This window comes from Nansenia antarctica (genome assembly GCF_963989245.1).
Source record: "Nansenia antarctica genome assembly, chromosome: 15".
Taxonomy (NCBI): Eukaryota; Metazoa; Chordata; class Actinopteri; order Argentiniformes; family Microstomatidae; genus Nansenia; species Nansenia antarctica.
The window spans coordinates 1,656,850-1,669,349 of NC_137685.1; the positions used below are offsets into that span (position 1 = coordinate 1,656,850).

The following is a 12,500-nucleotide window of genomic DNA, read 5'->3' on the forward strand; positions in this document are numbered from 1 at the left end:
AGATATAGGGTGATTCAGCAGCAGATCAATACAGCAGGTTTGGCCACAGTATTTTTTATTTATTTTACCTTTATTTAACCAGGCAAACATGTAAGAACAAATTATTATTTGCAAATGCAGCCTGACCAAAAAGCAATGGCTCTTTGGGGGGGGGGAAGCTAGAAATAAACAATAATACAATAAACAATAAAACAATAAAACAATAAAACACTGGCAAATACAGATGCATTAAAATACTAACAGTCAGAGAGAGGGGAGATACAGCCAACAAACAAACTGAGATCTACAGTAATGCTCACATCACAACGACAGAAATACCAAAATCTGAAAGGGTAAAGGAGAGGGGTGGTGTGTGTGTGTGTGTGTGTGTGTGTGTGTGTGTGTGTGTGTGTGTGTGTGTGTGTGTGTGTGTGTGTGTGTGTGAGTGTGTGTGTGTGTGTGTGTGTGTGTGTGTGTGTGCGTGTGTGTGCGTCTGTGTGTGTGTGTCTGTGTGTGTGTGTGTGTGTGTGTGTGTGTGTGTGTGTGTGTGTGTGTGTGTGTGTGTGTGTGTGTGTGTGTGTGTGCGTGCGTGCATGTCAGTGGGAGAGTGTGAGAGGTAGTGAAAGGTGCACTGGCACTCACACAGAACGTGAGGGATGGTCAGTGAAAGACGATCAAATGGAGTTATACTCACAGGGGTCAGATTTGGAGAATGTGTCTTTGTCTAGGAGATTCCTAGAAGAAAGGGAAAAGAAAAACAAGCCGAATGTCAGTCAGTCATTTCCATCTGAACAGCGGCCTGAGGACACAACCACCCGGGATAGACAGCACAGCACGCTGCACATAACACATGTCTGTGTTTGGTGTTGTAGGGAGGTTTAACACTAGAACAGCCATGTGAGTAAAGAAACATTGTATATCTTTGCACTCGATCACATTTCAGGACCCTCCTTTCATGACCTTTCCTAGATATAAGCGTTCTACCACCCACCACTTACATTTTCAAAATCACATCAGGATAAGCTAGTATAAAACAATTTTGACGTTTTTCTGTGTGGTAAGCAGGCTAATTTACAAGCGGCCAACTAGTGGTCATTGTGTGTAAATAGCAGATGTGCATTGTAAAAGAGGGGGTCATTTGATCCCCGAGGAGGCTATTTTAGTAGGTGTCGTATATTTCCACACACATGCATAGATAGTATGATAGGGGGTCATGCTATTCTGTAGCCTTCATGTTTGCACCAGCGGGCACCCGGAAGGGTGACATCACAGTGACATCACAGGGGACGGCCCTCATGACCATCTAGATAAGGTGATAGGCTATGACCTGTGACTGTATTTGCATAAGAGGGCAGGGATCTAGGGGACTAGGGAAAACCAGCGAGGAAGGGAGGAAGCGGTCTCTTTTTTTGTCACCAGGCCCCAGGATCAACACGTGTATGTATAAATCTGTTTGTAACTCGGATTAAATCATCTTAAACTCACTAGCTGTTGTTTGATTCATAACCAATAAGAATACACGACAATGATGGCGAGCTAGCCAGGAGATAATATAGCTTAGTTTACAGTATTTTGCAAACTTCAATCTAACGAAGAAGGTAGGTTTCTGCAGAGATCGCTCTCTAGTCGATTGGTGTGTTTAAAATAGACTGTAAATCTCAGATAAGTTATAGTCAAAAGAATCTGTGTAACGGTAATCTTGTTGGAATAGAAACACATCTTTCATAGTCTTTAAACTGGGGGTGAGAGCCGGGTTAAGAAGCCCGTATTTGAAAATATACGATTTGATTTGTAAGGTATTTGTAAATGAGTGATTTGATTTGCATGATGTTATGGAATATCGTGTATGTGTGTAAAATTCGGTATTAGAGGAAGACGTACTCTAATAGTGTCTATATGAAAAAGTGTAGACTGCCAGCAACAAACTGATAAAGGCATTTTGAAGTGGACTGGTATATATTATTGATTGTAAGTATATTAGATCAGAAAAGAGTCTGATGTGTGTAAAATTGTAATTTGATAAAGTGTAACTGGATTATGAAGTTTATTTTGTAAGATATGTGAAAGAGCATTATTGTAGCAGTGAAAAACATATGAGCAGAACTGTAGACTCCATTACTCTTTGTCTGTGTGAAAGGACACGCGCGCAGACGCGCAGGACACACACAGACCTTCTAGAGGAACAGTGAAAAACATATGAGAAAGATTTGGATTGGAAACTAATAGTTTAACTACATTGAAAGATAATCTTGAAATTGCTGTGTCGTGAAAATAACATTATTGTAAAAAAAAAAAAAAAGTTGTGTTAAAGAGGCTGTTTTAAAGCAGGCTACAAACACGCGGTGGTTTTTCAAGGACAAATGGTTGTTAAATTGAGCCGCCTGCTTTCTGCCTCTGGCCTTTAGGCTTCAGACACGTAGGGGGGGTTGCGTGTGATTGTTGCATTACATAGAAAGATAGTGAATTGATCATCAGGGTATTCAGAATAGTTTAAAGATATTTGTTAACATTCATTCACTAGCCTGACTAGAAGTGTGCGCATGCGCATTGAAGGCGCGAAGCGCACACACAGAGAAAGCACAACAAGAGGCATTCAATTCACGAAAGTGAAGTAATTCAAAGTGAATACCCATACTTTTCATTTAAACCCCTCCCTGCGATAAAATTGTGATCGCTGGATCACGAAAGTTTAAGCATTGTTTGTTAAAAGTAAAAGATAGATTGTGAGTTTTAGGTAAGATAGTCATTCGATAAAGACATTTTCAGTGTGGCGCCCTCTACTGGCCAGAACACGATAAGACATTTTTAATTATTTACTGCCATCTAGTGGACGAAACACGATAAGACATTTTTTAATTATTTACTGCCATCTAGTGGACGAAACACGATAAGACATTTTTAATTGTTTGCTGCCCTCCAGTGGACGGAATACGATAAGACACTTTGGAGCACTGGTCCTCCATCAGTGCATCCGTCTGAGGTCGATGAAATAGTCCTTTACAATAATAAATGGATGGTTACTTCAATTAATTTAAGTAATTACAAATTGATTGAATTAATTATTCAGATTATTTCATTTTCAGTTTTCACAAAACTTTGATCAATTGGTTTATAGTGGTCTAGGGATGACGTTTTCTTTCACAGGTTTACATCAATGAAGTGTAAATGACTAAGTCCAGTTGATTGTGCATTCCTTTCGAGTAGCAGGTCGATTTCTTTACAGATTGTAATTGATAATTAATCATTTTATTCCTTTCAAATAACAAGTCGATTTCTTTACAGATTGTAATTAATAATTAATCATTTTATTCCTTCCAAATGACAAGTCGATTTCTTTACAGGTTGTAATTAATATTCGTGTTTTACATCTTTTTATTTCAAGTTAAGTTCTTTTTTCACAGTTTTTGATTAAGAATAGCAGAATAGTACATATTTGATAGTTAAGCAGTAAAAGGGTTTTTGTGGATCGGTGAATACTTAGGTGTGACCAGCCTTTGTGATTTAATAATTGTGTTGACCAGAACTGTAATTAGTATTGAATGAGTAATCAAGTGACACATATTCATAAACAATTAGGAAACACATTTAAGTATAAAGTACTTACAAAGTGATTAGATTTAAGTTAATACTGCACTGACATACACAAGAGGCAAATCTGTTGTTCTGGGTTGTAGTGGTTTTGTGTGGGCGGTTAATACAGTTATATTGGACTAGCATTTGTTTAGCAAATAAGGCAAAATAAGGTGGGTTGTAAGAAGCGTACACCTTATCTAATATAGAATATTGTCAGCATATTGAGCAAGTAGAATGGGGTCAAATTCTACGAAGCTGTTAAAAGATATTAGTGAACATCGTGGAATGTTGGCTACGTTATCCCCTATGGCTATAGTGGAAAAAATGAATCCTCTTGTTAGGGAAATTAGCAAAATGTCAACGAAATGGAATAGCCGTTGGGCATACATTGAACAGCCGTGGCCGAAAGAGGGCAGCATTAATTTACAATTAATTGCAACATTGGAAATACTTATCAATGGGCACAAAGCACATCAAAGAGGAAAGATTAGATCAGAGAAACGCAAGTTAGAGTTAGCTATTTTAGATCTATTTAAGGTAGAGGGACAGAAAATAGCTCAGATGGAACCGGAAAAGAAAAAAGAATTGGCCAGAACACTGGAACAGAAATTGAACATTTCATCCCCAGACCTGTGTCCTGCCTCCAGTCCCCCTCCATATGCTAAGGCACTGGAGGATCATTCCCAGAAGAAGAAGAAGGAGCCAAGGGGAAAAGGGGACGACAGGAGTGACGAGGAAGATGACAGCGAAGATGGCAGTGAAGACTCAAGTGATGACGACAATGCAGATGGAGGCTACAACGCGCAGGTCAGGAAGATGATAGCCACAGCCGAAAGGAAAGGTGGGAGAAGACGCCCGGAGAAAGAGGGAGATTGTCACCGAATGTCATCAAATACATTAAAGAACTGTCCAGTGCTGATTCGGGGTAACAAGATGGAATATCATCCGTGGCATCATACAGATTTGTCTGAAGTGATCGAGAAACTCCCAGTTCTTCAAGAGGGAGGACATTCGTGGACGCGAGAGGTCGACGTGATACTGACAGGAACGCAGGCCGCGATGGGAGACCTGAAAAGACTCTTAGCTTTTATTGCAGGATTGGATACAATGCAGGAAATATTGATGAAGGCAGGACTTCATAGATATATCAATACATCAGTTTATGATCCAGAGCTCTTCGCAGCAAACAGAGGCAGGCTGTGGAAAGCAATCAGAGAGACCTACCCTACTCACATTCACCCAGACAATATCATTGTGAAGCCACTGGGGGGGGATGAGAATCCCAGGGGTTATGTTGCCCGTGTGCACTCTCAATGGAGAAGTGTGACAGGGAAAGACGCTGAAGATAACCCCTTAGAAAAATCCATAATCAGGGAAAAAATACAAGAAGGGCTTCCTACCCCAGTTAAGGATAAGCTAGCAGAAGTGGTGGGGCTACGACACATGAACAAAGCTGTTTATATAGACCACGTAGCTCATCAAGTTGAGTTATATCGAAAGAACATTCAGATACAGAAGGCACGAGACGAAGAATCCCTCAGAATATTGACTCATTTGCAATTGACTGAAAGCGAGAGGAACATAGAGGGAGTGCAGGCTTTAGCCCCACAGCAACAGCCACCTGGAGTGCAGACTGCTACTTACCAGTCCTACTCACAGGGGCCACAAGGGGGGTATCCTGCTACTTACCAGTCCTACCCACAGGGGCCACAAGGGGGGTATCCATACCCACAAGGGCCACCAGGGGTGCAAGCGGTTCCATACCAGATGTACACACAGCCTGGCCAAGGACCACCACCAGGGGGATGGACAGCAGCAGGGAAGGAGATGCTAGAACCATGCCAATGCGACCAGAATGGACATCTAGCCTGTGCCTGCTGCAACAGGCCCCAGGGGGGCGCAGGGGGGAGCCAAGGAGGAGGATATTGGCCCCCTACTACACCTGCTCCAGGAGTGATGAACCCTCACGGAGGCCCAGCAGCTGGCCTATAGGGGTGCCCGGAAGATCCGAGTGGGAGGTGCCAGCTGGTGGTGACAAAGAAGCCTGAAGGCGCCACGCACCTCCCTATGTCTAGAGAATATGTGAAGACAATCGGATTTGAGGGAATTAAACAGCTGATTCCTACAACTGAGCTTGTAGACTTAGAGTACAAGGGACAGAGAGCAACTCTGTCAACACTTGTGTCAGAACACACGCCAACAGGGCTGCTAGGGAGAGATGCTCTATGCCAATTGAACTGTACAGTAAAATGCACACCTGACGGCTGTCAGGTGACGATGCCATCCGGTGCTCAGGTTCCATCGACAGCCAGAGTGATTAAGCATAGAACAGACCTACAAGCTTTGCCTTTAAAGGGAGCTGATATAGAATATTGGGTTGATGGGTCTTGTTACGGGGTAGGAGAAACTTTGTGCGCTGGGTATTCCTTAGTTAAAGCACAAAATTCAAAGTTTATTGTAGAACAGGCTGAGGCAGTTCCTCAGCCTTGCTCGGCTCAGTTGGCTGAATTGATTGCCCTCACAGAAGCATGCAACTTGGGAACCGGACGGAGAGTGACAGTGTACACCGACTCTGCCTATGCACATAATGTTTGTCATTTTAATGGAGCTGTATGGAGGGGGCGGGGTTTTAAGAGAACTGATGGTACGCCTATACAGCATCACGCACAGATCATGAAGCTGTTACAAGCCATGATGAAGCCAAAGGAATTAGCCATAGTGAAGTGTGCCACACACAGGTCTGACTCATCACATGTCACACAAGGTAACAGGGCTGCAGAGGATGCAGCCAAAGCCATTACAGGAGCAGACAAGGCAGGTAAAGGTCTTCTGGTCACACATGAAAAGCAGTTACAGGGCATGGTCACACTTGAGGATTTATTGATGTTACAGAGTAGAGTAACTACGTTAGACAAGAACGTTTGGCTAGCAAGGGGGGCAAGTCAGGATGACACAGGTCTATGGAGGAATCATGAGGGGTTGGTTGTAGCACCCTCAGATTTATTAGGCATGTTAATACAGGAAGCTCATGGATTAGCACATGTGGCTAGGGGGGAGGTAAGACGCAAGATCACCAAGAAATATGGGTTTTGGAGTCCATATTTGATGGAACAGATTGACCATGCTTTAGGTCAATGTGGGGTCTGTTGGAGAAACAACATCAGAGTGGGTACACCAGTGGTGTCTGGGCATATCCCTACCCCAATAGGGCCACGGGTGGTGGACAGGGGGGTGGATGTACAGAGTAGGCAGGATGTTGTGCCAACAGGTGCCGAGGTCCCCAGAGAACCTGAGAAGGAGGAGCTACGAGGAGATGCTGTGGTGTTGCCAGAGCCAGTGGCAATGCCAGTGTTACAGCCAGTGACATTACCGGCAGTGCCTGAAACCGAGGGGACAGTGGAAAGCTGTCCAGATGCCAATGAACCAGAAACCAACGAAGCAGAGAGTGCTGACAGTCTGGAGGTCCAGCCTGGGAGTGTCCAAAGCCTGGACACCTGTGCTACTGGGGATGCTGGCGAGTGCCTGCACCATGCTTCAGATGATGCTGAGGGCGACTCCCCAGACCTTGATCAGCGTGGGAGGGGACCAGGCGGCTGCCTGAACCTCAATGACACTGACGGACGACGACCAGTTAGGAAAAGATTAAAGACTATGAATAGGGTAGTGAAGCAGCAGATCAAAGGGAACGACGGGAATGGACAGCAGATGATAGCATGGCTGGAAACGGTCTTAGGGGCATGGGAAACTTATTTTGCTAAGATAGGAGCACCTATTATAGCAGACATGATTTTTGACTTTCTTAGGAGGCAGGGCCTCATTGACTGTTTTTGGAAAATCAGTCACTCAGTCCACGTTAATGAACTTTTCAGAAGACTAGTCCTCACCTGAGGTGAAGATCTATGCATTAATGCATTCCCTTTGTCCTATGCTTACTGTTGGAGAATTATGTGTTATGATAACTGAATGTCATTATTTGTGTATTGTTTGTTTATTTCTATATCGTATGTGATTGATGTCAGTTGAGAAGTGATGTAGTGGTTATGCAAAGATAGGAAAGAGGTTCTGTTCCTAGCGCAACGAAAATGGAAGCTGCTGACTATGAAAGTGTTATCAATCTGAGACAGCGGTAAAGGCTGTTCTCCAACTGGGTACAAGTGCTAGTAACCTCTGACCCTGACGCTTCAAGGACAAAGAAAACATCGGTCGTTGGAAGTTGCTGTATTGATTTGTGCATGATGAACTGTGTTTAGTTTAATTGTGATTGTTATTTTCAAAATTCTTTTTATTATTGGTTGTTTTCTATTTTTTGTTTATGATATCTTTGGTTCCTAATACTGGTCCTGGGTTGGTCTGTGTTATTGTGCTTCTTGTGTTGTGTGTTGGTGTAGTTTTTCTGTCTGTTGTTGTTTATTTTTTAATTTTATTTTAAAAAAAAAAAAGTTTTTTTTTTTTTTTTTTTTGAGTTAGTTTGTGGGGTTTTGTGTTTTTGTTTTTGTTTTGTGGTCGTTTAGTTTCGGAACACCCTCTGGGTGGTCCGAGGGGGGATGTGTCGTATATTTCCACACACATGCATAGATAGTATGATAGGGGGTCATGCTATTCTGTAGCCTTCATGTTTGCACCAGCGGGCACCCGGAAGGGTGACATCACAGTGACATCACAGGGGACGGCCCTCATGACCATCTAGATAAGGTGATAGGCTATGACCTGTGACTGTATTTGCATAAGAGGGCAGGGATCTAGGGGACTAGGGAAAACCAGCGAGGAAGGGAGGAAGCGGTCTCTTTTTTTGTCACCAGGCCCCAGGATCAACACGTGTATGTATAAATCTGTTTGTAACTCGGATTAAATCATCTTAAACTCACTAGCTGTTGTTTGATTCATAACCAATAAGAATACACGACATAGGTAAAAGGCATGGCTGTTCTAGTGTTAAGGGAAGTCTAAGTGAAGAGAGGGGTGAACCATGCTGTATTTTTTTGACTATCACACTACCTCCTGTTTCACTAATGATAATCCACTTCATAGTGACCTCATAATCATTAACCAATGACAGAAAAAACTAAAAAAGCATCTCAATTGATATGATTTCACTATGTATGGACACCTCTTTGATTCGAGTAAGATATCCTCAAAGCACTGCGCTACCTGGAAAGTACCTATGTTCTGTCTCAATTCTCAAAGCAATATCCATGTGATCATACAGCGTATGCTTTTTACGCCAGTTCTACGCAAGGCTGTATAAATGAGGCCCCGGAGCTCTGGACGCTTAATTGGTGTAGCACACGAAGGCACATACCATAATATTATTATCGCAAGGTCCCTGGTGTCTCTCTTCCAATAAAGTAGAAATGTCCTGAAAAAAGTATTTAAAAAAAAAAGAACAAAAAAAAAACAAGTCGTGAGTTTAGAATGATAAGGTTCTATCTCCGTTTAGAATGATAAGGTTCTATCTCCGTTTAGAATGATAAGGTTCTATCTCCGTTTAGAATGATAAGGTTCTATCTCCGTTTAGAATGATAAGGTTCTATCTCCGTTTAGGGCAGTTCAGAGATATTGAGCGTCAACGTTTTTACATTCCATTATGTCCTGTGAGATGGAACCATTGTATTTGATTAATTACTAACTCAAAAATGTCAACATTTAAAAAAATAACACCACACAGGCATTAATAAACACCTAATGGATCAGATTATGTAAAAAAATTAAATAATTTTTGACAAAAATGGAGATAGAACCTTATAATTCTAACGTCACAAAGTGTGTATAAAGACCATGTACTGTACTGTAGACCCTGTACTAATGTTAATTACTTTCTGCCCACACCTTTAACCCCCTCAAAGCAATATCCATGTGATCATATAGCGTATGCTTTTTACGCCAGTTCTACGCAAGGCTGTATAAATGAGGCCCCAGAGCTCTGGACGATTAATTGGTGTAGCACACGAAGGCACATACCATAATATTATTATCGCAAGGTCCCTGGTGTCTCTCTTCCAATAAAGTAGAAATGTCCTAAAAAATATATTTTTTAAAAAGAACAAAAAATAAACAAGTGTGTATAAAGACCCTGTACTGTAGCTGAACTCAGCGAGGTGAGAGACCCTTACCAAGACTATGGTTATAAAACATGAATTTGTCATCTGTTGATAATCACTTCTGCAGTAAGCCATAAAGCCATAAAGGCCAAATCCAGGATTCCTGCCGCCCACCTGCACTGTGGAAGGCATCTTAAAACCAAAACAAGAAATTGCTCAAATTCCGCCCACACAGGCTGTCACTTCAAACCAAAACAAGAAATTTAGTTTTCCCTTTGTTACTGTTTGCGTAGGAATTTGTGTCAGTATCACGTGTCACTTTCCCCTTCCCCCTCCCACTTTCCTCTCCCCCCAAAATATACTTATATATATATATAAATATACAGTTAGCAGAGCCAAGGCCGACTTGCTAAGAATCTACTACTACATTCAATTAAAATATGTACTGCTTAAGTCTCCTCAGAGAGAGAGAGCGAATGTGTGTGTGTGTGTGTGTGTGTGTGTGTGTGTGTGTGTGTGTGTGTGTGTGTGTGCGTGTGTGTGTGTGTGTGTGTGTGTGCGCTTGTGCGTGTGTGTGTGTGTGTGTGTGTGTGCGCTTGTGCGTGTGTGTGCACCTGTGCGTGTGTGTGTCTCATACAGACACTAAAATCAGTGGTTCATCAGAAGCAATTGTGGGGTACGGTGGCAGCCACAATGGAGTCCTGATTACCATGATATCTACTGTTTACTTCCCTTACAGTCCCCTCTGCAATTACTGCACCTCTCTCTCCTGTCACCCCTCACCTCTCCCTCCCATCGTCCTCCTTCCCCTGCTCATCTCTGCCCTGTGTAATGTAACGTAACTAGAAAACAGCTTTCATTTCAAACAGCTTTCATTTCAAACAGCTTTCATTTCATCTTGTGTTGATTTGTGGCGCAGGACTGAGAGAGGAGATTATAGGGTGCGACAGAACAAGGAGAGGTGCACAGGGAAAGGTCACACTCAAGGCTCTCTCTCTCTATTTCCTTCTTCTGTCTATCTCACTTTCTCTCTCTCATTGTCTCTGACTCAGTATCTCTTTTTCCCACTCATCAGAAGTGTTCTTTCTCACCATCCTCTCTTTCCTCCGAGACTTGATGCTAGGTCCTCTCTTGTGTAATCCCCCTCTCTCCCCCTCTCTCTCTCTCTCTCTCTCTCTCTCTCTCTCTCTCTCTCTCTCTCTCTCTCTCTCTCTCTCTCTCTCTCTCTCTCTCTCTCTCTCTCTCTCTCTCTCTCTCTCTCTCTCTCTCTCTCTCTCTCTCTCTCTCTCTCTCTCTCTCTCTCTCTCTCTCTCTCTCTCTCTCTCTCTCTCTCTCTCTCTCTCTCTCTCTCTCTCTCTCTCTCTCTCTCTCTCTCTCCCCTTCCCTCTTTCCTTCTCCAGAATGCTACTGTTTCATTTTGTATTTCAGGTTTGTAAGCGCCTCTCATGATTTGATGATATGAGATGGCCTTGTTTCTCGCTCCTTCTCTTCTTCCTACCCCCCCCCCCGCAAGATAACACCTGTCTCCTTCTCTCAATGTTCACTTTCTCTCTCTCCTCCTCTCTCTCTTCCTCTCTCTTTTCCTCTCTCTCTCTTTTCCAGACAAAATATGAGTAGTTCTCTGCTCTCGTGTCACTGTAGTGCACCTCGTTCCAGCTTGACCTTTTGGAAACGGCTGCCAGAGACTGTTATGTCCCTGACACCATTACCCCCCCCTGCCCTCCCTGACTCGCTGGGTCGCCGTGGCGATATGAGATCCCTCTCCAGAGACAAGTCTGCAGTCTGTGTTTTCTGTCTTGTTCTGTCTCTCTCTTTATCTCTTTATCTAGTTCTGTTTCTCTCTCTCTCTCTTTCTTTCTCGCCCCCTCTCTCCCTCTCATCTCACTAGCTGTTCGCAAAAAGAAAATGCGAATTATGTGCGTTTCCATTAACTGGTTTAGAGCGAATAAGCTAGGCTACATAAAACGTAACTTCGTCAGAGGATGAGGCGGGCTACGTGTCTACGTTACGCATAGTGGTGGAAGTAAACAAACAAACCAGGAGAGAAAATGGAGGAATTAGTTTACATTTTACAGGAATTCAGGAATCAGTTTTACTTGGGAAAGTTATAATAATTCTTACATGTCAGCTAGCATTAGCAGCTAGCATCGGCCATGCTGCAGACTGTCCAGAGACGAAGAAAACAGTTTCCATTAACTGGTTTGGGGCTAATAAGCTAGGCGACGTAAAATGTAGACCAGTGTAGCACCACAGAAGAGGATAGATTAAAATAAAAATGGATTAAGAGAATGCTAAGCTAAAAAAAGTATGTCTTAAGATTTATTTTAAAAGTGTTTATTGATTGTGACGCCCTCAGCTGGTCTGGCGAGCTGTCCCAGAGGCGGGGACCATAGACAGTAAACACCTCCTCCCCATCGTTCTTTGTCCTCACCCAGGGAACAGTTCAGTTCCAGAGGACCTGAGGGGTCAAGAGGGAGCTTCCATTAAAAACATGTCTGACAAGTAATCAGGCGCTGATCCATTGAGTGATTTAATCACCAATAAAAGGATCTTAAAATCTATTCTAAGACTGACAGGCAACCAATGAAGGGACGTTAGGACAGGTCAGATGTGTGCCGACCTTCTGGACTTGGTCAGTACAAGTGCTGCTGCGTTCTGAATGATCTGTAGTTCATTTATACATTTCTTGGGTAGACCAGAAAAGAGATGCATGCATACTGTAAGTCTTTCAGTCTCTGCCTGGGAGAGAAACGGTTGCACTTAAGCAATATTTCTACAGTGATAAAAGGCGGTTTAGTGAGATTACTGATGTGAGATTTAAAATTAAAATAATAAAATAGAAGCGCACCAAGATTTTTGCTGTTTCGTCGGCATAGCTATCAATATCAAACCTGTTTTCTCTCTTCCCAG

The 12,500-nt window shown here is 42.8% G+C and overlaps 1 protein-coding gene across 1 annotated transcript in view; it reads right to left on the minus strand.

Annotated features, from left to right (window-relative positions):
- The window catches only part of cpne5b (copine Vb), a gene marked incomplete at both ends in the record, with an annotated part of 147,577 nt that overhangs the window by 109,714 nt on the left and 25,363 nt on the right, over positions 1-12,500 (minus strand). The window contains 1 exon segment of the mRNA XM_080545513.1: positions 674-714. Within this exon segment, the coding sequence (XP_080401639.1) occupies positions 674-714 (41 nt within the window).